Genomic DNA, 25,084 nt, shown 5'->3' with positions numbered 1-25,084 from the left:
CGGAACCATGATTCCGTTGTTGGGGGGGGGGATGAGGGAGGTTATTAAAACTGTATACAAACTTGACCACACTACCGTTGGATATTTCCTTAATAAATAAATATGTTTTAATCAACTTATTTACTGTTTAATATTTGAATAATGATTACTAATAAAATGGGTTGGATAACCTTAACTCCCCATATCCCTCCAAATTGAGCGGCTCCATGAGGGGCGGGGTCTGCAGCAGCCAATCGGTGATCAGGTTAGGAGGAGGTGGGGCGGCGCTGTCAGTGTGTGGAGGAGGGACTGTTGAGGCGAGACGCGGCGCTGGGACCCGAGGCCGAGGAATCAGCGTCCTGCAGCGGGATGGACGGTCTGAACGGTCTGAAATGCGGTACGTTGCTGGATAGCGCCAGGTGTGCGGGTTGTTGTTGTTGTTGTTGTTGTTGTGAGGCCGCGGGGAGGGGGGCGCATTGGAGATCACCGACTGGAAACTGGATCAGATTGGGAATGGGATCGGAGTGGGATTGGGATCAGAGAGGGATTGGGATCGGGATAGGGATTTGGATCGGGTTTGGGATTGGGAATGGGAATGGGGTCAGAGTGGGATTGGGAGCAGAGTGGGATTGGGATTGGGATAGGGATTTGGATTGGGATTGGGAGTGGGAATGGGAATGGGAATGGGATCAGAGTGGGATTGGGAGCAGAGAGGGATTGGGATAGGAATTAGGAATTGATTAGGATTGGGATAGGTATAGGGATTGGCATCTGGGTTGGGATTGGGATAGAAATTTGGATCAGGATTGGGATCAGAGTGAGATTGGGATCGGGTTAGGGATTGGACATGGATGAGATTAATTAATTAACTGGCAGAGAGACAGGAGGCTGAATGGCTGCCACCTGTATTGTATGATTCCATGTTATTTCTATAAAGACAGGTATGGCAAGATGTATTATTTTGTTTAAAGGTATATGCCTTTAACTTTTTAAATAACTTTGTTCATGTATTGTGGGCATCACTGTCTAGACCAGCACTTATTGCCCAGCCCTAATTTCCCAGAGGCCAGTTAAGAGCCAACCACATTGCTGTGGGTCAGAAGTCACGTGTAGGCCAGATCAGATACATTTTTTTAAACCAACATGTTCAAATGTAGAGTAGGTGGGACTTAAACCCAGATCCTCGAGCCAGGCAAAACTCCTTCCTGGAAGGGCATAGAGAGCCAGATGGGTATTTACAACAACAATGGTGGTCACAAGGTCACCTTTTCAATCCAGGCTTCTTATTGCATTTAGATTTCATGTCTGCCATGATGGGATTTGAACCCAAGCCACCGGGACGTTAGACTGGAGTTCTAATCCAGTGACATTGCCACTACACCATCACCTCCTCAACTGTTGTGACTGAATAAAACAGCCAGAAGTGGGTGATCCTAGCTTCCCCTGAGGTGCAAAAACACCATTCGTCACAGCCACTCCTTAAGCAGTAAGTTCAACAGTCTTGCTGCTTTCTGAAAATTTCTAAAGACGTTGCTCCTGAGTTCCCTGTTGAATTTATTAGTGACTACCTTTATTTATAGAACCTATTTCTGCCCTCCCCACCTTATTGAATATTTTCACTGCTCAAAAGGCCTTTGTCAGATCATTTTTTTTTATGACCTATCTTTTATGTCTCACCTTGAGTTTAATCAGTAGAGCATTAGATCCTTGTATTTTGATGCATTTATCATGCTCTTGACAGTATTGTTTATCTCTCCTTCTCTCTGTGGTTCAGTGGCTGGTGATCAGATCCAGGAGGCTGAACTTGTATCACTGCTTGATGGACCAAACCAAAGTCAAGCCAGTGGAAGCAAAATGATCAATGTGAATCACGTGGATATTGCAGTGGTAAGTTCTGTTCATCAGAAGGAAGTTTAAGAACGCAATTTTGCAGCAATGTACTGTGCAGGCTGCCTTCCCCTGTTTGGAGCCATCTGACCACCATACTCAAAGCATTGCAAGATAGCATTGTACTTACATTACTGAGCTAGCTACCCAGAGACCTGCACTAATAATTCAAAGACACTAGTTCAAACATCATCACAGTAGCTGGGAGACTTGAATTCAGTTAATAAAATAAATTGATGGTAAAAAGCTAGGACCGGTAATGGGACCATGAAACTAATGGACTATCATAAATTGTGTTCCATCTCATTAATAAGTGAGATGAGTTCACTAATTAACTCGCTAGAGACAAGGTAAACATAGAAAGGATGTTCCCATTGACCCAGGAGTCTTCGGAACCAAGAGTCACAATTTCAGGATATGGCTAGGCCATTTAGGAAAGAGATGAGGAGAAATTTCCCCCCCTGCAGGAGGTGGTTGAGGCCAAAGCATTAAATGTTTGAAAGGAGGAGGTAGATGTTCTTAGGGCGAAAGGGATGAAAGATAGGGGTGAACGAGGGAGCAGGGGACTGAGTTCAATGATCAGCCGAGATCATATTGAATGGTGAAGGAGGCTCAAATGGCTGAATGGCCTACTCCTGCTCCTGTCTTCTCGTTATTCTGTTTTTCTAATGTCCTTCAGGAAAGGAAATCTATAGTTTTTATCCAATCTTGCTGACATGTGACTCCAGACCCAGAGCAATGCAGTTGATACTTAGCCATCTTCTGAAATAGCTTGACAAGATGTTCATTGTCTGGGGCTATGCATGCAGCAGGTTACTCCCAACACCTACTCAGGCAGTTCGGGATGGACAATAAACTGGCCTATCTAATGATATGGAATGTCCGCATCCCATAAAGAAATATTTTTAAAGAAAGCAAAGTACATTCCAGCGAGAGTGTGGTGCATAATCCTCTCATGCTGCACTTCACACAGCTGGAGTAACCAAAGAAGCTGAAGAGCTGCAACAGTGGCAGTAATCTTCCAAGGAGGAAGATGAGGACGTTGAGCAAGAGGAACATTTCTGCATATTAGAATACTGCTGCCTCTAGCACAACAAGCGAGACAGGACTTAACTGACTCTTGGTCCTAATAGGTGTGAGCTGGGTGTTTGTTGTTGTTGGTGCCCCCAAGGGTAAGCAGTCCTTGTCTGTTTGCAGGAGCAAATACAGCTTTCGTCGTTTGCTTGTTGTTCGCTTCTGTTGCTAATAAATAAAAGTGAAAGTTCTGAATTGTTTGAAGGTTTCCTGGTATGTGATTGTCCTATATTGAATGACGAGAAGATGTTGGGTTGCACGTGGTTTTAAGGAAAGCATAAGACTCATTTCGACCAGATTGTGCATTGGGACAAGGCTAAGGATCGGTAAGCTTTGAAACTTGGAGCATAAATAGCAATAAATGTATGAACATGCACTATGTGCCCTGAGCAATGCTTCTTTGTAGTTATCCTCCCACTGAGCAATTCTGGACTGCCAGCACTTGACTGGGTGCTCAACTGGACTTTAACCATAGCTCTGTTGCCAGGGGTTCATGGATATTGCGGTGAGTAGAGTGTAGAATGAACAGGGCACCGTGGGGGTGTGGAGACAAGCTTGAGAAGACAGCCAAGAAAGCTCACTGGGCCTCATAGAGTGAGAGCTTCCCTGAAATTCAGTAACATTGGCAGGATTTCTGCTGATAGCTTGATGTTTCTAATTCAGAACGTTTTAAAGTTCGTCCAATGGGAAGTGTGTTCTGTTTTTAAAATGAAGGAAAATGTGGCCTCCAGTTTGAAGCCAACAAGCGCCTACAACCCGTGAGAAGGTAAATGACTGGAGAATATAAACAGAAATAGCTGCAGAAACTCAGCCGGTCTGGCTGTATTTATGGAGCGAAAACTGAGCTTCAAGTCCAGTGACCATTCTTCAGAAGTGACCATAGAATTTGTTACCCTGATGTTGGGTTGGGTAGGTATTGGCTAGGCCCTGAGAAGAGCTTCACGTAGTGCTGCAGGACTTTTATGGTCAAATGCTTGGGCAGGTAACTGAAAGTGACACACTTCTGACAGTGCAGCTGTCCCTTGGTGTCATCCTGTCTTGTGATTAGGAGTGTAGCTTCAACTTACCAATTATTCCTTAGTGAATGATCCAACAGGACCCCATGGTTTAAAACCTGTCATTTGTCACTTTGCATTTAGGAGAATGTCCATCAAGTATCGTGTACACCTGAAGGAAGGAGGAGTGGACGAAAACACAGAAAGAGATCCTTTTCCCCTGAAGTTGAAACTATGGTCAGGCAGAAGGCAAGACAGAAGATTAACTTGCTGATCTCAAAATCAGGCAAGACATTCAAACCCGTATTGTGATCTGCATTTCATACAACTGTTGCTTTTTGCCCTTCATAGATTGATTTGCATGCCTTATTTCCATGTCACCTGTGTGTTGAATGTATCAGTTGGACACACATTGATTAATTCCACATACTCCAAACTAGTTGATCTTCAGAAGCATTACTGAATGCCGCACTATCCAAATTCGGGGTTTTACCATTGACCAGAAACTGAACTAGGTTAGCTGTGCATTTTTTTCATTCACTCATGGGAGATGGGTATGTCTGGCTTGGTCAGCATTTATGGCCTGACCCCAGTTATCCTTGTGATGGTTTATTGAGCTGCAGTCTTGAAGTGTTTTAGTCCATGTACTGTAGGTAGGCCCACAGTGCTTTTAGGGAGGGTCGTCCAGGATTTTGATCCAGTGATACAGAAGGAATGTGAATATATTTCCAAGTCAGGGTAGAAATGGAATGTGCTTTGGCTGAAGTATCATGGCTATAAGGCCAATTCAGAGGCTAGAAATCCTGCAGTGAGTAACTCCCCTCCTGATTCCCCAAAGCCTGTCCACCATCTTCAGGGCACAAGTCAGGAGTATATTGGAACACTGTCCGTTTACCTGGATTGGTGCAGCTTCAACAGTGCTTAAGAAGCTCAACATTGTCATGGACAAAGCAGCCTATTTGATTGGTGATTGCAGATATGATACCAATGTCCAGTGGCAGCTGTGTATAACATCTACAAGATGCACTGCAGAAATTCACAAAGGCTACCAAACACTTTCGAAACCAACAACCACTAGCGTCTGGAAGGACAAGAGCAGTATATTTATGAGGATACCATCACCTGCAAGTTACCCTCCAAGCAAAACATCACACTGACTGAGAAATACATTTGTGTTCTTTTGGTGTCATTGGATCAAAATATTGGAAGTCCCTCCCTAAAGGCACTGAATATGTTCTTACATCCAAGGGACTGCAGAAGCTCAAGAGGTCAGTTCACCATCACCTTCTCAACAGCAATAAATGTCAGTCTAGCCAGAGAATGCCACATCTTTGGAATAAGGTTTTTAAAAAAAGTTTTGAATTAATGTTATTCTCCTTAAGAAACCATCTAGCCTCAATCCAAATACCAGTTCTGCATCTTTAGTACAGTAGTCCCCCGTACCCAGGATTGTGAGCTGAAACTTTGGGGTCACAGGCTCCGATGCTGGAATGGAAGACAGTGGAGCTCTGATCTTATTACAACACCTGTACTCCAGTTCTATCATCCAGGCTGCAAAGCCCCCCTCACCAACTCCCACAAACTCTCACCTGTCCCCTCTGTCTCAATCCTCTTGTCCTCACTCTGGGATTAAGACATTTTCAAACTTCAAAATGGGGTCATAACAGGACAAGGTTTGGGAGGGGACGCGAAGGCCTGGTAGTGTTAGTTTGGAATGTGCTCTAAACTAGACTATTAATCCAGAAACACAAGTAATGTTCTGAGGACCCGGGTTCAAATCCCGCTTCGGCAGATGGCAGAATTTGAACTCAGTAAAATATAAATCTGGGGTTTGAGTCTAATGATTACCATGAAGTCATTGTCGATTGTCGGAAAGACCCACCTGGTTCACTGACGTCCTTTAGGGATGGAAATCTGCCTTCCTTACCTGGTCTAGCCTACAAGTGAGTCCAGACACAAGGCAATGTGATTGTCACAAGGATCGGCAATAAATTCTGCCGAGCCCCCCTGTGAATGAAAAAACGTAATAAATGCTGTATAATGTAATAATGGTTGTGGCCACTGAGTGGCAATGTTGCCTCACTGTGTCGTTTTCAAATTGAGATCGAACCCACATTTATGATGATCTTACGAATTTTGATCCTCATTTTCTGTTGATTTCTTTCCAGAGGATTTAGGGAGTCTTCCTAGTATTGCTCCTAAGAATTCCACACTATAACCTGCCTCTTGAAATAGTTTCCCACTAACCGAAAGTGTCTGCTCTCTAGAATGAAACTGTACAGAAAGCAGCCATTTGGCCCGTCATGTTTTTGCTGACTTTGTGACAGAGCTAACCAATTAGTCCCACTCCCTTCTTCAACCTTGAGAATGTTTCCGTTTCAATTATTTATCCAGTTCTCCTTTGAAAGTTACTAATCAATCTGCTTACACTGCCCTTTCAGTGTGGTCCATTAAAGATTTCTCTCCATGTTGACCCTGGTTCTCTTGCTAATTGTTATATAGCTGTGTCCTCTGATTATTGACTCTCTTGTCATTGGAACCACTTCCCCTTATCCACTTTATAAAAACACCTCATGATTTTGAACATGTTAAAGTTGGCTCATTGTCTCTCAGCAGTGCAGCAAGCTTTGTGTCCTTTTCCTGGGACTGGGGTGGTTGGCCACACTTGCTGATTATCTTCTTTGAAAGTTCCTTCTTTCCCAGGGAAAAGGGCAGAAGTGGAATTCTGCTGTGACATCTGCAAATCTCCGTCTATCACGAACCCCAGTCGTCGTGGCAACAGGCTGAGACGGTCGGGTTATACAGCATCGCCACGCTGGAAACATGACCCAGAGACAGGAAAAATGCTGATGCTATGTAACGCATGTGGTAAGTGGCCTGCAAGATCCACACATTTGTCAGTGTGAGGCATGCCAACACTTAGTTTCGAAAGAATGCCACAGTTCTGGGTCCACTACATTTTGTCGTTTATATAAATGATTTGGATGTGAGCATAAGAGGTATAGTCAGTAGGTTTGCAGATGACACCAAAATTGGAAGTGTAGTGGACAGTGAAGAAGGTTACCTTGGATTACAACGGGATCTTGATCAGATGGGCCAATGGCATGAGAAGTGGCAGATGGAGTTTAATTCAGATAAATGTGAGATGATACATTTTCAGAAAGCAAATCTTAGTAGGACTTACACACTTAATGGCAAAGTCCTAGGGAGTGTTGCTGAACAAAGAGACCTTGGAGTGCAGGTTCATAGCTCCTTGAAAGTAGAATTGCAGGTAGATAGGACAGTGAAGGCGGCGTTTGGTATGCTTTCCTTTATTGGTCAGAGTATTGAGTACAGGAGTTGGGAGATCATGTTGCGGTTGTACAGTATGTTGGTGAGGTCACTTTTGGAATATTGTGTGTAATTCTGGTCTGCTTCCTATCGGAAGGATGTTGTGAAACTTGAAAGCGTTCAGAAAAGATCTACAAGGATGTTGCCAGAGGTTGAATAGGCTGGGGTTGTTTTCCCTGGAGTGTCGGAGGTGGAGGGATGACCTTACAGAGGCTTATAAAATCATGAGGAGCATTGATAGGGTAAATAGACAAAGTCTCTTCCCTGGGGTGGGGGAGTCCAGAACTAGAGGGCATAGATTTAGGGTGAGAGGGGAGAGATATAAAAGAGACCTAAGGGGCATCCTTTTCATTCAGAGGGTGATACGTGTATGGAATGAGCTGCCAGAGGAAGTGGTGGAGGCTGGTACAATTGCAACATTTAAAAGGCATCTGGGTGGGTACATGAATAGGAAGGTTTTGGAGGGATATGGGCCAGGTGCTGGCAGGTGGGACTAGATTGGATTGGGATATCTGGTCGGCATGGACGGGTTGGACCGAAGGGAGTGTTTCTGTGCTGTACATCTCTCTTACTCTATGACTCTAATTCCTGTTTTCCCACCCCATTCTCACTTCCTCGATTGACAATATAGACTCTGCTTAGGATCCAGTTTTATTGACTGTAGAATGCACGGGGGTAGAAGCAGGCTGTTTGGTCCATCTGGTTTTTGCCAGATTTCTACACTCTGTATGAAACTCTTCCCACTCTGCATTATTTCTCACTGTCCTACAATTTATTTCATTTTCAACACTTAGCCACAATAGTGATTGTCATGAGGTCAACCAATTGGACCTCATAGAATATGGGTTCCCTGATTGGGGCTGTTAATCGTATCCATTCAGGGAGCCCTGGCTGACGGATATAAACAGGAGTGTCAGAGGTTCTGTTTACTCTGAGAGCTAGCTTTGAGGGAGCTGGATCCGTATCAAGGACTATCCCCTTGTAAATGAAGGACGATTTGGCGACAGGATACCAGCCTCTGTGGAGTTATCTTAGATACTTCCCTCTCAAGGGCATCTCTGTTATTTGCCTCAGATCGTGGTAGTAACTTGCACATTCTCCACATTTTCTTGGATAAAGAGAGTCTTAACCCGAATTTCTACCCTGGGTTTATGAGTGACCAGCATAAATTTTGGCAGGAGCTGATAAGCAAATTCTGGAAAGATGAGGCTTGGCACAACATAAAGCCTTATCAATACATTTATAATTCAAGATAATGAATAAATAATAAAAATGACCATTAATATGCACACAGGAGTAAAACTAAGCAATTAAAATACATTTTTTGCTAAAGATTCAGAACTTGAGGCAAACTGAACCCTGGGTTCTAATCCCCATGGACCCAGACCAAGTTAAAAAGTTGGGTTTAATGATCACTGACTCTGCTTTGCCTCTGGTGATCTGCATTGCCAGGATTTAGATGAAATTTGGATCAAAAGTGGATTTCTTTTAATCCTGGGTTGCCCTCTTCTTCCATCCTGCTTTGTTGGATAGGTTTCTAGGGAGGGAAGAAGAGGGACGTGTGCAAACTTGCATGCGGCATTCCCTCTCTATCTCTCTGTGTGCTTACATAGATTCATTCCCTCTTGCCTGCATAAGAGCCTGAAGACTCTGCATCAGACGTGTGACAGTATCATAGAGCTGCTCAGTGGGCATAAGTAGCACAGCATGGGTGGAGTTAAGGACCATGTGAATGTTAGAAACACGGGGAGAGAAGCATATGGAGTAGACTGACTAGCCGTGGAGTTCATGGGATCGTCTTTCAATAATGTAACAGTAAGTTCAGAGTCTGTGTACTTCCAAGTGCCGTGTATTGCAGTGTTTAATCATAATATTTAATAAACAATGTTTTAAACAAGCCCAAGCCTGAAGACAGTTCCTGACCTTCTCTCCTTGTCCAGTCTGTCTTGAACCTGAAACCACATGACGAAAGACTAGCCACAGACTCCCTGGCTCCTGTCCTCACTCAGACTCACTCCCATCAATTCACTGCCCCTCTCCCATTTAGACTAGCTCAGTCACTCACGCACTGAGGAGGAACCCAGGACAGCAGTGAAGGAACGAATACGTGCTTCCTCCCTCCACCCTGTTTGTCAATCCAGCTGCTCCAGGCTGGTGTACATTGTTGCTGGGGCTCTGTTTCTCAGTAGCTGGCCCCCAGGCCATACTCTGAACAAGCTAGTTATAACCGCTCAGGTCTGGGACTATTCTTAACAACCTCTTTTGGCACTTTCTCCAGTACTTATTTTTGTAATATAAGGAATACAACTGTGCACAGCATGCCATGTACTGGAGTCAGGGTGCAATACAAAGTTAACAGAAAAGGTTTTGTGGAAATCTCACCAAAGCATTCTTACTTTATTATGTCCAGGTAGTCAGCTATTTGATTACTAGATGCACCACTCCCTGCCCCATTCTGATGACACTTCTGCACCTGCAGCCGGGTATCAATCCTGAGCTGGAATCTCAGTTGATTTCCACACACTGCACTCCACCCATCCACTCTGCAGTCAGGCAGCAAGCGTTGTCTGTGAAATCAGAGTCTGTAGCAAGTAGAACCTCTGAGCAGTCTGTGTAGAAAAACATGGAGGTTTCTCCAGCACCGTGTTGTTGGTCGAGGACAGTAACATTGCCAATTATGTGGAGGGTTTTGTTTGGGGGTCTTGTGGGCAAACTCATCACAAGTTACCTTTAATTCAGCTGCTTATTAAGAAATCTCACAGACAATCAAATACTGAAAGAATAATTTACATTGTTGCTACATGCAATAAAATTTAAGGTCCCTCAAATAAGCAAGTTAAGTCTCACAACCCAACTTGGTTATTACCCAATTAATGATGGAATCTGGTCCCAACTTCACCTAGACAGTGTCTGTCTCCGGAAGTGCCCTGGGTTCAATCCTTAAACAATGTTGGTCTTTGAACTTCTGCTCCTGACTTGTTCTGCTGTTGCATTCTTATATGGGTTTCTGTTTTTCAAGTTTATGTTACATTATTGATGATTCAATTGATTCTTTCATCCCCAACATTGATTACATTTCTGGGGAACTCAGTCTGTGGCTTGTCTTCTTATCAGAAGAAGCTCCCCTGTTTCCTTGTTACATTTGGGGGTGGCTGTCTGTTTACAACACAGCAGGGCAGTCTTCATTATTTGTGGCAATAAAGTATCCAGTTGATCAAGAAGGTGTTAAAGTGGTTTTGGTTATGTAATCTCACCAAGACAGGGCAAATCACTTTCACTATCTGTGTAACAGCTTGACTTTGTCCCTTTTGTCTCGAGAAACATTATTCCAGAAAGTTTTTGCTGCTTCTCTTTGTTTATTTTTTGTTGATTCCTTCAAACTATGAACAGTAATTAAGATTGTGAAGTTTACATTGTCACAGGGGTGGGGAGAAAGATGGCAGGGCGGGGCGGGGCGGGGGGGATGTTGGGATGGGTGTGGGGGGCAAGGAAAGTGGGATGTTGGTATTGAAATTGCCCTGTCCTCTCTATTCTGGCCAGGACTCAGGCCACTGTATGAAGTCTCCATAATAACTTCCGTCCTTCTTGCTGAAGGGTTGGCGTTTGGCAGATCCCGAGGTCCTCACTCATCCTGCGCAGGTACAGATGCTGATGAACGCAGAAAACATCAGGAAGCCCTTGTAGCCTTTGCTGTATCTATGACAGAGTTGCTGGGAGACCAAGATGCCAAGATGCTGTGCTGTCCTCTGTTTGTGAAGAAACCTTGTCAGTGTCTGCAGAACTACATCAAAAAGACAGGTTGGAACATGCATGAAAAACTCTTCCCCTCCAATAATAAAAGAAATGCTGAATTTAACTCTATCCCTAGTTATAATCAGTCCGCCATTGGCCACTATACCTTCTTGAATCCTAAGTTCGGGAATCCCTCCAGAAACCTCTCTCCCTCTCTCTTTCAAGACAATCCTTTAAGACCTTTGAATAAAGGCAGAACATGGTGGATGCTGGAAATCTGATAGAAAATGGAAAATATTGGAGAAACTCAGCAGGTCGTCTGGCAGCATCTGTGGAGAGAGAAAGAGAGTTAACATTAACAGTAGTTTAAAAGAACCGGACTCGAAGCATTAACTCTGTTTCTGTCTCCACAGGTGCTGCCAGACCTGCTGAGCTTTTCCTGTTTTGGTTTCTGTTTCTGTTTGTGTCCTTTCAAGCCCTTTTAACCAAACGTTTGGCCATATGTCCAAAAATCTAAATATTGCATGTTCTTTTATAAATACTTCTTGCGATGTTTTATCATATTAAAAGATGCTGTATAAATGCAAGATATTGTGTACAGAAGCAGAAATATAACAGTGACTGAAGTTGTTGTCAGTGTTCTAGATTGCTAAGAAACTGTATGTTCTTTCCTTTCACCCAGTCTTGATGGTATAATTCCTGCTCTGTCCCAGCTCTTGTTTATCAGTTTGGACAATGAGTGTAGCCCATGCCAAATTAGTTTGAAAACACCTGATCTTGGAAACTAAGTAGCCTCAGACTTGGAGGGGAATGGGATAGGAGTACTATGTCCAGTAGGTTTTCAATAAACGTCTCGTGGTTAAAGATGCCCTCCAACGCATCTCGTCCACATCCCGCACCTCCGCCCTCAGACCCCACCCCTCCAACCGTAACAAGGACAGAACGCCCCTGGTGCTCACCTTCCACCCTACAAACCTTTGCATAAACCAAATCATCCGCCGACATTTCCGCCACCTCCAAAAAGACCCCACCACCAGGGATATATTTCCCTCCCCACCCCTTTCCGCCTTCCGCAAAGACCGTTCCCTCTGTGACTACCTAGTCAGGTCCACACCCCCCTACTTCCCATCCTGGCACTTTCCCCTGCCACTGCAGGAATTGTAAAACCTGCGCCCACACCTCCTCCCTCACCTCTATCCAAGGCCCTAAAGGAGCCTTCCACATCCATCAAAGTTTTACCTGCACATCCACTAATATCATTTATTGTATCCGTTGCTCCCGATGTGGTCTCCTCTACATTGGGGAGACTGGGCGCCTCCTAGCAGAGCGCTTTAGGGAACATCTCAGAGACACTCGCACCAATCAACCAAACCGCCCCGTGGCCCAACATTTCAACTCCCCCTCCCACTCCGCCGAGGACATTGAGGTCCTGGGCCTCCTTCACCGCCGCTCCCTCACCACCAGACACCTGGAGGAAGAACGCCTCACCTTCCGCCTCGGAACACTTCAACCCCAGGGCATCAATGTGGACTTCAACAGCTTCCTCATTTCCCCTTCCCCCACCTCATCCTAGTTTCAAACTTCCAGCTCAGCACTGTCTCCTTGACTTGTCCGACCTGCCTATCTTCTTTTCCACCTATCCACTCCACCCTCTCCTCCTTGACCTATCACCTTCATCTCCTCCCCCACTCCATATAGACTCCACAATCCTTTATGGACCAGTGGGCCCCACAGAGGGCTCGAGTGCGTCATCACCTCTGGTAATTATATCTTGATAAATTTTTGGTTGTAAGTTCCTGGAGCTTGGTTACAGTGCCCCACTAAGGGCTGTCTAAACCATTCTTGCTCATTCAAGAGCATTGACAGTGAGTGTCAACAGGACAGATATCTGATCAGAATGTCAGTCGTAACTCAGTGGGACTACACTCTCACCTCGGAGGTAGAAGATTGTTGCTTCACAGTGAATTAAGCACAAATACTAAGGTGACTGGTGAAGTACTGAGGGGTGAAAATGTATTGCTGGAAAAGCACAGCAGGTCAGGCAGCATCCAAGGAACAGGAGAATCGACGTTTCGGGCATGAGCCCTTCTTCAGGAATGAGGAAAGTGTGTCCAGCAGGCTAAGATAAAAGGTAGGGAGGAGAGACTTGTGGGAGGGGCGTTGGAAATGTGATAGGTGGAAGGAGGTTAAGGTGAGGGTAATAGGCCGGAGTGGGGGGTGGGGGCAGAGAGGTTAGGAAGGTGGGGCTCAAGGGCGGAGGAGGTGGGGGGTGGTGCCAGTGTAGCTGCGGAAGATGGACTGTGCCACATATCCTACAAAGAGGCAGGCATAGCTGGGGCCCATGCGGGTGCCCATGGCTACTCCTTTGGTTTGGAGGAAGTGGGAGGATTGGAAAGAGAAGTTGTGAAGGAAGTGGGAGGATTCCCAGCTATGCCTGCCTCTTCATAGGATATGTGGCACAGTCCATCTTCCGCAGCTACCCTGGCACCACCCCCCATCTTTTCCTCCGCTACATCGATGACTGTATCGGCGCTGCCTCGTGCTTCCACGAGGATATTGAACAGTTCATTCACTTTACCAACACCTTGCACCCCGACCTCAAATTCACCTGGACCGTCTCAGACTCCTCCCTCCCCTTTCTAGACCTCTCCATTTCTAACTGAGGCGACTGAAGCAACACGGACATTTACTATAAACCGACCGACTCCCCCAGCTACCTAGACTACACCTCCCACCCTGTCCCCTGTAAAAACGCCGTCCCTATTCCCAATTCCTTCGTCTCCGCCGCATCTGCTCCCAGGAGGACCAGTTCCAATACCGAACAACCCAGATGGCCTCCTTCTTCAAAGACTGCAATATACCCCCAGACGTGATCGACGATGCTCTCCACTGCATCTCCTCCACTTCCCGCTCCTCCGCCCTTGAGCCCCGCCCCTCCAATCGCCACCAGGACAGAACCCCATTGGTTCTCACTTATCACCCCTCCAACCTCCATATACATCGTACCATCCTTCGTCATTTCCGCCACCTCCAAACGGACCCCACCACCAAAGATATATTTCCCTCCCCTCCCCTATCAGCGTTCCGAAAAGACCACTCCCTCCGTGACTCCCTTGTCAGGTCCACACCCCCCACCAACCCAGCCTCCACTCCTGGCACCTTCCCCTGCAACCGCAAGAAATGCAAAACTTGCGCCCACACCTTCCCCCTCCAAGGCCCCAAGGGATCCTTCCATATCCGCCACAAATTCACCTGCACCTCCACACACATCATTTATTGCATCCACTGCACCCGATGTGGCCTCCTCTATATTGGGGAGACAGGTCGCCTACTTGCGGAACATTTCAAAGAACGCCTCTGGGACACCCGGGCCAACCAACCCAACCACCCCGTGCTCAACACTCCAACTCCCCCTCTCACTCCACCAAGGACATGCAGGTCCTTGGACTCCTCCATCGCCAGACCATAGCAACAGGACAGCTGGAGGAAGAGCGCCTCATCTTCCGCCTGGGAACCCTCCAACCACAAGTGATGAACTCAGATTTCTCCAGTTTCCTCATTTCCCCTCCCCCCACCTTGTCTCAGTCAAATCCCTCGAACTCAGCACCGCCTTCCTAACCTGCAATCTTCTTCCTGACCTCTCCGCCCCCATCCCCACTCCAGCCTATCACCCTCACCTTGACCTCCTTCCACCTATCACATTTCCAACGTCCCTTCTCCCTACCTTTTATCTTAGCTTGCTGGACACACTTTCCTCATTCCTGAAGAAGGGCTCATGCCCGAAACGTCGATTCTCCTGTTCCTTGGATGCTACCTGACCTGCTGTGCTTTTCCAGCAACACATTTTCAGCTCTGATCTCCAGCATCTGCAGTCCTCACTTTCTCCTTGAAGTACTGAGGGGGCACTGCATTGTCTTCTGCATGAAATGTGGAATTGATTTCCAAACGTCCCCACAACCCGTTGTAGGGGCGATGTGTAAAATTGTAAAACAATGCTTTGTGACCAGAATAGCCTGTGACTTTAGTCCTGATCTCCATTTCCTACCTTCACTTCAGGGGTTGAACTGAGTGAAAGTCGGCATCGAGCTGTGAATCTCCTCCAGCTGCTGAAGGAAGCCAGGCGGCTCAGTTTGTTGAAGTGCTACGATGAAAACCAAGTAGAGCAGCTAGAAAAGCCTCAAAAGCAAGTAACATAGCAAATGTTCGAAGTAGATTTGTTTCTTGAATTAGAATCCAGAGGGAACGCAATCCTGCCTGTTCTTTTTCAGAATGAATGTAATGACCAACTAAATTGCTCCTGATGTGATTGTATGTTTTAAAGTGTCATCTTCTCCAGAGTATTTTCTTGATTTGTATTTCTGTACTACTAACTTCAGCATGTCAACAGTTAAGTCCCATGCAACCTTTTTTTAAACAGCAGCTTGTTTGGATTCACAAACGGATCGTCCTTGTTCTGGTATATTCATGCTCTTCCACTAGAGATTGACATAAAGTGGTAGAAAGTCTCACTTGTTAATTCATAAGGATGAACACTGCAAGCATCTTCATACCAACACAATCTCCCTGTCTGACAGGAGGATATTATCGGCTCTCACAGACTCTATTGTGGCAGGGGAGGAGGGTTGCATTATTCGTTCACCAAGCCGCAAGCATCCCAAATTCTAGAGTAACCAATCATTATTTGCCAGAATTGTTACGGTTGGGTTTTGATTTCTTTTGGTTCCCAGGCAGGAACATTACCGTTAAACTGAAGACTCACACTTTTTCTTCACAGAGCGAAAATTATGATTAGTCAGTGTCGAACTGGTCACATTGATTGGTAAACCATCTCTGTCCAGCCCAAGCACTGTGACAGGCCTCCAAATATTCCCAGTCCAGATATCCATGTTTGACCTAAGCTGTGTTCCTTTCAGAAGGTGCATAGGATTGGGTAATGGTCAGCGGAAGTCAAAAGCGTATGAAGAGTTTGTGCTGAAGCATCGCTTGGTGTTGAAAAATGAGTTGAAGTTGTGCGAACGTGCTACTCAACGTATCCTGGGCTACTCCAATAACTTTCTACACAAAAGATTGAAAACTGATCCTGAGGTAAGATAAAATGTGTTCTTCCAAGGTATCAATGTGTGATCAGGGGATCAGGGAAGGTGGTAAAAGAAGGGGTGGTGTGCCTTTGTTAGTCAAGGACAGTATAACAATGGCTGAAAGAACTTTTGATGAGGACTCGTCTACTGAGGTGGTATGGGCTGGGGTTAGAAACAGGAGAGGAGAGGTCACACTGCTGGGAGTTTTTTATAGGCCTCCGCAGAGTTCCAGGGATGTGGAGGAGAGGATTGGCAAAACGATGCAGGGTAAGAGTGAAAGGAACAGGGTAGTCATTATAGGGGACTTTAACTTCCCAGCTTTGACTGGAAATGCTATAATTCTAATATGTTGGATGGATCAGTTTTTGTCCAATGTGTGCAGGAGGATATCCTGACACAGAATGTCAAAGGGCCGACAAGAGGGGAGGTCACACTGGATCTGGTACTTGATAATGAACCAGGCCAGGTGTTTGTTTTAGTGGTAGGTGAGCACTTTGGAGAGAGTGACCATAATTGGTTATGTTTAGTTTAGCGATGGAAAGGGCTAGGTACATGCCACATGACAAGAGTTATTGATGGGGCAAGGGCAATTATAATGCGATTAGGCAAGACTTAGGATGCATAGAATGGGGCATGCATCAAAATGCAGGGGATAGAGACAATCGAAATGTGGAGCTGGTTTAAGGAACAGATTTTGCATGTCCCTGATAGGTATGTCCCAGTCAGGCAGGGAGGAGGTGATAAGGTAATGAAACTATGGTTTATTAAAGAAATTGTATCTCTTGTTAAGCGGAAGAGGGAGGCTTATGTGACATTGAGATGAGTTGGTTTAGACGAGGTGATGGAAAGTTACAGATTAGCTAGGAAGGATTTAAAGAGAGAGTTAAGAAGAGCAAGGAGAGGACATGAGCAGTCTTTTACACATAGAATAAAGGAGAACCCTAAAGCTTTCTATAGGTATGTGAGGAATAAAAGGATGATGAGGGTAGGAATAGGGCAGGTCAAAGACAGAAGTGGGAAGTTGTGTGTGGATCCTGTAGAGATCAGACAGGTGCTAAATGACTATTTCTCATCTGTTTTCTCTCCGGAAAAGGAGCATATTGTAGAGGAGAAGACTGAGATATCGGCTGTTAGATTAGAAAGGATTCAATTCTAGAAGGTGTGAAAGTAGATAAGTCCTCTGGGCCAGATGGGATTTATCCAAGGAGATGGTGAAGCCTTTGACCTTGATCTTTGAGTCATCATTGTCTACAGGTTTAGTACCAGAGGCCTGGAGGATTGCAAATGTTGTGCCCTTGTTCAAGAGGGGCAGTAGAGATAACCCAGGTAATTATAGACAGGTGAGCCTTATGTCTGTTGTAGGAGAAGATTTGGAAAGTATTATAAGAAATAGGATTTATAATCATCTAGCAAGCAATAATTTCATTGGAGATAGTCAACCTGGATTCGTCAAGGACAGGTCGTATCTCACAAACCTCATTGAGTTTTTTGAGAAGGTGACCAAGCATGTGGATGAGAGTAGGGCAGTTGACATGGTGTACATGGACTTCAGTAAAGCCATTGATAAGGTTCCACATGGTCGGCCTTTGCAGAAAATGCAGAGGCATGGAATTGAAGGTGATTTAGCAGTTTGGATTAGAAACTGGCTTTCTGTAAGAAGGCAGCGAGTGGTGGATGATGGAAAATATTCAGCCTGGAGTCCGGTCACTACTGGTGTGCCACAAGGATCTGTTTTGGGACCACTGCTGTTTGTCATTTTTATAAATGACTTGGATGCAGGCATAGGTGGATGGGTTAGTAAATTTGCAGACGACAATAAAGTTGGTGGAGTAGTGGACAGTTTGGAAGAATGTTGCAGGGGGACTTGGATAAACTGCAGAATTGGGCTGAGAGGTGACAAATGGAGTTCAATGCAGATAAATGTGAGGTAATTCACTTTGGGAAGAATAACAGGAAGGCAGAGTACTGGGTCAATGGAAAGATTCTTGGTAGCGTGGATGTGCATCGGGATCTTGGTGTCCATGTAGATAGATCCCTGAAAGTTGCCACCCAGGTTGATTAGTGCTGTTAAGAAGGCATACAATGTGTTAGGTTTTATTGGTGTAGGGATTGAATTCCAGAGCCATAATGTCATGCTGCATCTATACAAAACGCTAGTGCAACCGTAGTTAGGATATTATGTACAGTTCTGGTCACCCCATTTATAGGAAGGATGTGGAAGCATTGGAACAGGTGCAGAGGAGATTACTAGGGTGTTGCCTGGTCTGGAGGGAAAGTCTTATGAGGAAAGGCTGAGAGACTTGGGTCTGTTCTTGTTGGAGAGAAGAAGGCTAAGAGGGAATTTGATAGAGATATACAGGATGATCAGAGGATTAGATAGGGTGGACAGTGAGAGTCTTTTTACTAGGACGATTATGTTGGCTTGTACGAGGGCACATAATTGCAAATTGAGGGGTGATAGATTTAAGACATGTCAGAGGCAGGTTCTTTACTCCGAGAGTAGTAAGGTTGTAGAATTCCCTGCCTGCCAATGTAGTTAAACAGTCCTTGGATAAGCATATGGATGATGATGGGATAGTGTAGGGGGATGGGCTTAGATTAGTTCACAGGTCGGCACAACATCGAGGGCCGAAGGGCCTGTTTGCGCTGTATTGTTTATGTTCTGTCAATGTTAGTCCTAATTGTGACTCAGTGAGTCAGAACGCTATTGATTCAGGTTGCCGGCCAGAGATTTCTGCACAACATCAAGGCTGACATTCTACTGCAGTACTGCATTTTTCACAGTTGGAATGTGCAATCCTTTGGATGAGACATCAAATCATAGACCTCCGTAACCCCTCACATGAATATAAGAGGCTCCATTACACTCCACTGAAGGGAGCAGTGGCGTCCTCCCTGGTGTTCTTAATTATCACTTGTTCAAGATGACTTGGTGATCATCATATTACTTTTATGTGCGATTTATTTTTTCTGTTGTGAGAGAGTCTAGGACCAGAGAGCATAATCTCAGAGTAAGGGGTCACCTATTTAAGAGAGAAGTGAAGACAAAACACAAAATCAGAAACTGCTGGAGAAACTCAGCAGGTCTGTCCTATCTATGGAGAGAAAGCGGACTTAACATTTCAAAATTAAGTGACCCTACTTTAGTTTTGAATTGAACACCCTTCTGGAAAAGGGTCACTGGACTTGAAACGTTTACTCAGCTTTTTGTTCCCCAGATACTGTCAAACCTGCTGAGTTTCTCAGCAATCTGCACAACTTTATAGAGGATAAGAGGAGTGTCTTCCCTCAGTGGGTAGTGAATCTGTGGAATTCTTTACTGCAGAGTGCTGTTGAGATATATTTGAGATTGAGGTCGATTTTTAATCAGTCAGGGAATCAAAGGTTATGGTGAAAAGGCAGGAAAGTATATTTGATGATATCAGATCAACCATGATGTCATTGATAGAGCAGACCAGATGGGCCAAATGTCCTACTTTCTGGTCCTATGTTTTATGATTTTCTGGAGAGCTTGTCGGGCATAAATTGTTTGTCGTGTTGCTCTATTATATAGTTTGGTCTGTTTCTGTCCTGTATGATTCCTGTATTACGTTTTAAATGTATTTCATTGCTTCTGAAGGCCTTTGAATCTTGAGGTGATAAAAGGTTCTAAATAAATGCAAAACCATCTTTCTTTACCTGATGCACCGTTTGTTCAAATTTCCACAGAAAGGAAAACGAGTTAAAAGGACTAAAGGGAAGGGAGCCTTGGGACTGCTGAAACCTATTGCCGAACTTGTGAAGGAGAGATGTTGCATGGACAACTGTGTCTCGGTAACTGGGCCTTCCTTCTCTTGGAGACTAATTTTGCCCAGAGTGGATTTGTTGATAGAGTCACCATTTTGATTGAAAGGATCCTCTGTTGTTTTTCAGATGGCACACACTCATGGGCATTTGCTTCACGTTTGGAGGGAACGTGCCTCAAAAGGACAGGCTGATGCACGTAGAGCCCTAGCAGAGATGTTGACGCCTTCAGGTGTGTCTAAAATGATGAAATTTGAAGCCAATTCCGACTTATCCTCTTCATTTAGGTCAAATAACTAACGTGCTGGAGTGTTGCAGTAAGAATGCTTTCTACATATATTGTATGGGATATGCAGCACAGCAACACATCATCCTGCCTATGGTAGTGGTTATGTTTCATTGGAGCATCCTTTCACTCTCCAGCAGGGGCTGAGGAGTGGCAGATGGAATTTAATTTAGGTAAATGTGAGGTGCTGCATTTTGGAAAGGCAAATCAGGGCAGGACCTATACACTTAATAGTAAGGTCTGAGGGAATGTTGCTGACAAACAGACCTTGGAGTGCAGGTTCATAGTTCCTTGAATATGGAGTCGCGGGAAGACAGGATAGTGAGGAAGGCATTTGGTATGCTTTCCTTTATTGATCAGTGTCTTGAGTATCAGGATCGGGAGGTCATGTTGTGGCTGTACAGGACACTGGTTAGGCCTCTTTTGGATTACTATATGCAATTCTGGCCTCCCTGCTAATAGGAAGGATGCTGTGAAACTTGAAAAGGTTTACAAGGGTGTTGCCAGGGTTGGATGGTTTGAGGTGTAGGGAGAGGCTGAATAGACTGGGGCTGAGAGGTGACCTTATAGAGGTTTATAAAATCAATGGGGGTGGGGTGGATAGGGTAAATATCCAAGGTCTTTACCCTGGAGTTGGGGAGTCCAAAACTAGAGGGCATAAGTTTAGGGTGAAGGGAAAGATTTTAAAAGGATGTAAAGGGCAATTTCTTTGCATAGAGGGTAGTGCGTGTATAGAATGAGCTGCCAGAGGAAGTTGTGAAGGCTGGTACAATTACAACATTTAAAAGGCATCTGGATGGGTATTTGAATAGGCAGGATTTAGAGGGATATGGGCCAAATGCTGGCTAATGGGACTAGATTTATTTAGGATATCTGGTCGGCATGGACAAGTTGAGCCGAAGGGTCTGTTACCGTGCTATACATTTCTATCTCAGTATATCCTTCCTTCCATATTCCTTCCTCCCTCATCTGTTCATTTACTTTCTCCTTGAAAATATTCTATGGTATTCATTTCAGTCAGTCCATGTTGTAACTTCTACATTCTCACTGCTCCCAAGTGCAGAGGTTTCTCTTGAAACTCTTAATTGGATTAATTAGTGACTGGCTCTTGTGTGCGGCCTATAGTTTGAAATCCCCCCTCAAGTGGAAATATCATCTCCGCATTTGGCCTTTCAAACCCTTTTGTAATTTTAAATACCTCTATTAGGTGACTTCTCAGTCTTCTCGGAGAAGAATGAAATGATGCTTTTGGGAAAGAAGACTGAGTAAACGCAAAATGAACTAAATGATACAATTTTAATTGGGCTGCGGGAAGTGAAAGACCTGGGACTGACATACTCAAAGGAGGTAGGATAGATTGATTATACCATTAAAAGATCATATGGGATCAATGGTGTTTTAAATAGAGGCATTGAGTACTAAAGAAAGGGAAGTTGTACTAAATTTTGTAAATCACTGAAGCGGCATCAGTTGGAATGTTTATATTCATTATTCGTTAGGGACAATATCAAATGGATAAGCCGCAGAGGCCATTTCCTAGAAAGCTTTTGTGGTTGAATAACTTATTCATTCTTCTTTACTCATGATTCCTTATTACTTCAGGGGATAATGGAATTTATCGCCTATCACTGATTGCCTATCAACTGAGAGCTGTTGAGTTAACTGTGGTGCTGTGTGTCTGGAATCACATGCAGGCTAGACCAGATAAGGAGACAGATTTCCTTCCCCCGAAGGACATTAAGGGGAGCATTTATACAAACTGTGAATGTTCTCATTTGAAGGTTGTTTGGAGATTTACGACAGGTTAATGAACTATTTTGGCAAAAGAAGAAATTATTTCTGCTGTGTTCGCGAAAGTTTAAAACTCACACAGGTTATAGTCTAACAGGTTTATTTGGAAGCACTAGCTTTCAGAAATCTGCTCCTTCATCAGGTAGCTGTGGAGCAGGATAATAAGACACAAAATTTATAGCAAAAGATTACAGGGTCATGCAACTCAAACGATATATTGAACAAACCTAGATTATAAAACCATAAGACATAGGAGTGGAAGTAAGGTTGTTCGGCCCATCGAGTCCACTCCGCCACTTAATCATGGCTGATGGGCATTTCAACTCCACTTACCCGCATTCTCCCCGTAGCCCTTAATTCCTTGTGACATCAAGAATTTATCAATCTCTGCCTTGAAGACATTTAGCATCCCGGCCTCCACTGCGCTCTGCGGCAATGAATTCCACAGGCCCACCACTCTCTCTGGCTGAAGAAATGTCTCCGCATTTCTGTTCTAAATTGACCCTCTCTATTTTTAGGGCTGTGCCCACGGGTCCTAGTCTCCCCGTCTAACGGAAACAATTTCTTAGCATTCACCCTTTCCAAGCCATGTATTATCCTGTAAGTTTCTATTAGATCTTCCCTTAACCTTCTAAACTCCAGAGAGTACAATCCCAGGATCCTCAGCCGTTCCTCGTATGTTAGACCTACCATTTCAGGGATCATTCATGTGAATCTCCGCTGGACGTGCTTCAGTGCCAGTATGTCCCTCCTGATGTGTGGGGCCCAAAACTGGACACAGTACTCCAAATGGGGCCTAACCAGAGCTTTATAAAGTCTCAGTAGCACATCGCTGCTTTTATATTCCAATCCTCTTGAGATAAATGACAACATTACATTTGCTTTCTTAATCACGGATTCAATCTGCATGTTTACCTTTAGAGAATCCTCGACTAGCACTCCCAGATCCCTTTATACTTTGGCTTTACGAATTTTCTCACCGTTTAGAAAGTAGTCCATGCTTGTATTCTTTTTTCCAAAGTGCAAGACTTCGCATTTGCTCACATTGAACTTCATCGGCCATTTCCTGGACCACTCTCCCAAACTGTCTAGATCCTTCTGCAGCCTCCCCACTTCCTCAGTACTACCTGCCTGTCCACCTATCTTCGTATCATCGGCAAACTTCGCTAGAATGCCCCCAGTCCCTTCATCCAGATCATTAGTATATAACGTGAACAGCTGTGGCCCCAACACTGAACCCCGTGGGACACCGCTTGTCACCGGCTGCCATTCTAAAAAAGAACCTCTTATCCCAACTCTCTGCCTTCTGTCAGACAGCCAATCCTCAATCCATGCCAGTAGCTCACCTCGAACACCATGGGCCCTCACCTTACTCAGCAGCCTCCCGTGTGGCACCTTATCAAAGGCCTTTTGGAAGTCTAGTTAGACCACATCCACTGGGTTTCCCTGGTCTAACCTACTTGTCACCTCTTCAAAGAATTCTAACAGGTTTGTCAGGCATGACCTCCCCTTACTAAATCCTTGTTCTAATCCGACCCTGCTCTTTCAAGAATTTAGAAACCTCATCCTTAATGATGGATTCTAGAATTTTACCAACAACCGAGGTTAGGCTAATTGGCCTATAATTTTCCATCTTTTGTCTTGATCTTTTCTTGAACAATAGGGTTACAACAGCGATCTTCCAATCATCCGGGACTTTCCCTGACTCCAGTGACTTTTGAAAGATCTCAACCAACGCCTCCGCTATTTCCTCAGCCACCGCCCTCAGAACTCTAGGATGTAGCCCATCGGGGCCAGGAGATTTGTCAATTTTAAGACCTTTTAGCTTTTCTAGCACTATCTCTTTTGTAATGGCAACCATACTTAACTCAGCCCCCGACTCCCTTTAATTGTTGGGATATTACTCATGTCTTCCACTGTGAAGACTGATGCATAGTACTTATTAAGTTCTCCTGCTATTTCTTTATCTCCCATCACTAGCCTTCCAGCATCAGTTTGAAGTGGCCCAATGTCTACTTTTGCCTGTCGTTTGTTTCTTATGTATTGAAAGAAACTTTTACTATCATTTCTAATATTACTGGCTAGCCTACCTTCATATTCGATCCTCTCCTTCCTTATTTCTCTCTTTGTTATCCTCTGTTTGTTTTTGTAGCCTTCCCAATCTTCTGATTTCCCAGTGCTCTTGGCCACTTTATAGGATCTCTCTTTTTCTTTGATACATTTCCTGACTTCCTTTGTCAGTCATGGCTGTCTAATCCCTCCCTGGATAATCTTTCTTTTCTTGGGGATGAACCTCTGTACTGTGTCCCCTGTTATACCTACAAACTCCTGCCATTTTTGTTCTACTGTCTTCCCTGCTAGGCTCTGCTTCCAGTCTATTTTAGCCAGTTCCTCTCTCATGCCCTCATAATTACCTTTGTTTAACTGTAACACCATTACATCCGATTTGCCTTCTCTCTTTCAAACTGCAGAATGAACTCCACCATATTATGATCGCTGCTTCTTAAGTGTTCCCTTACTTTAAGATTTTTTATAAAGTCTGGTTCATTACATAGCACTAGGTCCAAAATAGCCTCCTCCCTTGTGGGCTCCATGACAAGCTGTTCCAAAAAGCCATCCTGTAAGCATTCCAAGAATTCTCTTTCTTTGGATCCACTGGCAACATTATTTACACAGTCCACCTGCATATTGAAGTCTCCCATGATCACCGTGACCTTGCCTTTCTGACATGCCTTTTCTATTTCCCGGTACATGTTGCGTCTCTGGTCCTGACCACTGTTAGGAGGTCTGTACATAACTCCCATTATGGTTTTTTTGCCTTTGTGGTTCCTCAATTACACCCACACAGACTCCACATCATCCGACCCTATGTCATTCAGGACCATAGATTTAATTTTGTTCTTAACTGACAAGACCACCCCGCCCCCTCTGCCCACCTCCCTGTCTTTTCGATAAGTTGTAAATCCTTGGATGTTTAACTGCCAGTCCTGAACCCCCTGCAACCATGTCTCTGTGATGCCTACCACATCATAATCATTCACGATGATCTGTGCCGTGAGTTCATTTACTTTGTTACGAATGCTACGAGCATTCAGGTAAAGTGCCTTAAATGCTAACATTCTTATCATTAGAGATATTGGAAGTCATAA

At 44.6% G+C, this 25,084-nt stretch overlaps 1 protein-coding gene across 1 annotated transcript in view; it reads left to right on the top strand.

The window, feature by feature from the left end:
* The first annotated feature begins 263 nt into the window (after nucleotides 1–263).
* LOC140469395 (uncharacterized) overlaps nucleotides 264–25,084 on the top strand; it is a 45,756-nt gene continuing 20,935 nt past the window's right edge. Inside the window, exons 1-9 of the mRNA XM_072565878.1 lie at nucleotides 264–376; nucleotides 1,754–1,866; nucleotides 4,080–4,221; nucleotides 6,639–6,803; nucleotides 10,860–11,063; nucleotides 15,054–15,180; nucleotides 15,911–16,082; nucleotides 19,784–19,888; nucleotides 19,988–20,090. Of these exons, the coding sequence (XP_072421979.1) occupies nucleotides 349–376; nucleotides 1,754–1,866; nucleotides 4,080–4,221; nucleotides 6,639–6,803; nucleotides 10,860–11,063; nucleotides 15,054–15,180; nucleotides 15,911–16,082; nucleotides 19,784–19,888; nucleotides 19,988–20,090 (1,159 nt within the window). The 5' untranslated portion in view covers nucleotides 264–348. The remainder of the gene's footprint in view (nucleotides 377–1,753; nucleotides 1,867–4,079; nucleotides 4,222–6,638; nucleotides 6,804–10,859; nucleotides 11,064–15,053; nucleotides 15,181–15,910; nucleotides 16,083–19,783; nucleotides 19,889–19,987; nucleotides 20,091–25,084) is intronic.

The sequence above is a fragment of the Chiloscyllium punctatum genome, chromosome 49 (genome assembly GCF_047496795.1).
Source record: "Chiloscyllium punctatum isolate Juve2018m chromosome 49, sChiPun1.3, whole genome shotgun sequence".
NCBI lineage: Eukaryota > Metazoa > Chordata > Chondrichthyes > Orectolobiformes > Hemiscylliidae > Chiloscyllium > Chiloscyllium punctatum.
Note: the sequence above shows the minus strand (reverse complement) of the source record. Positions and strands in the feature narration are given on the sequence as shown.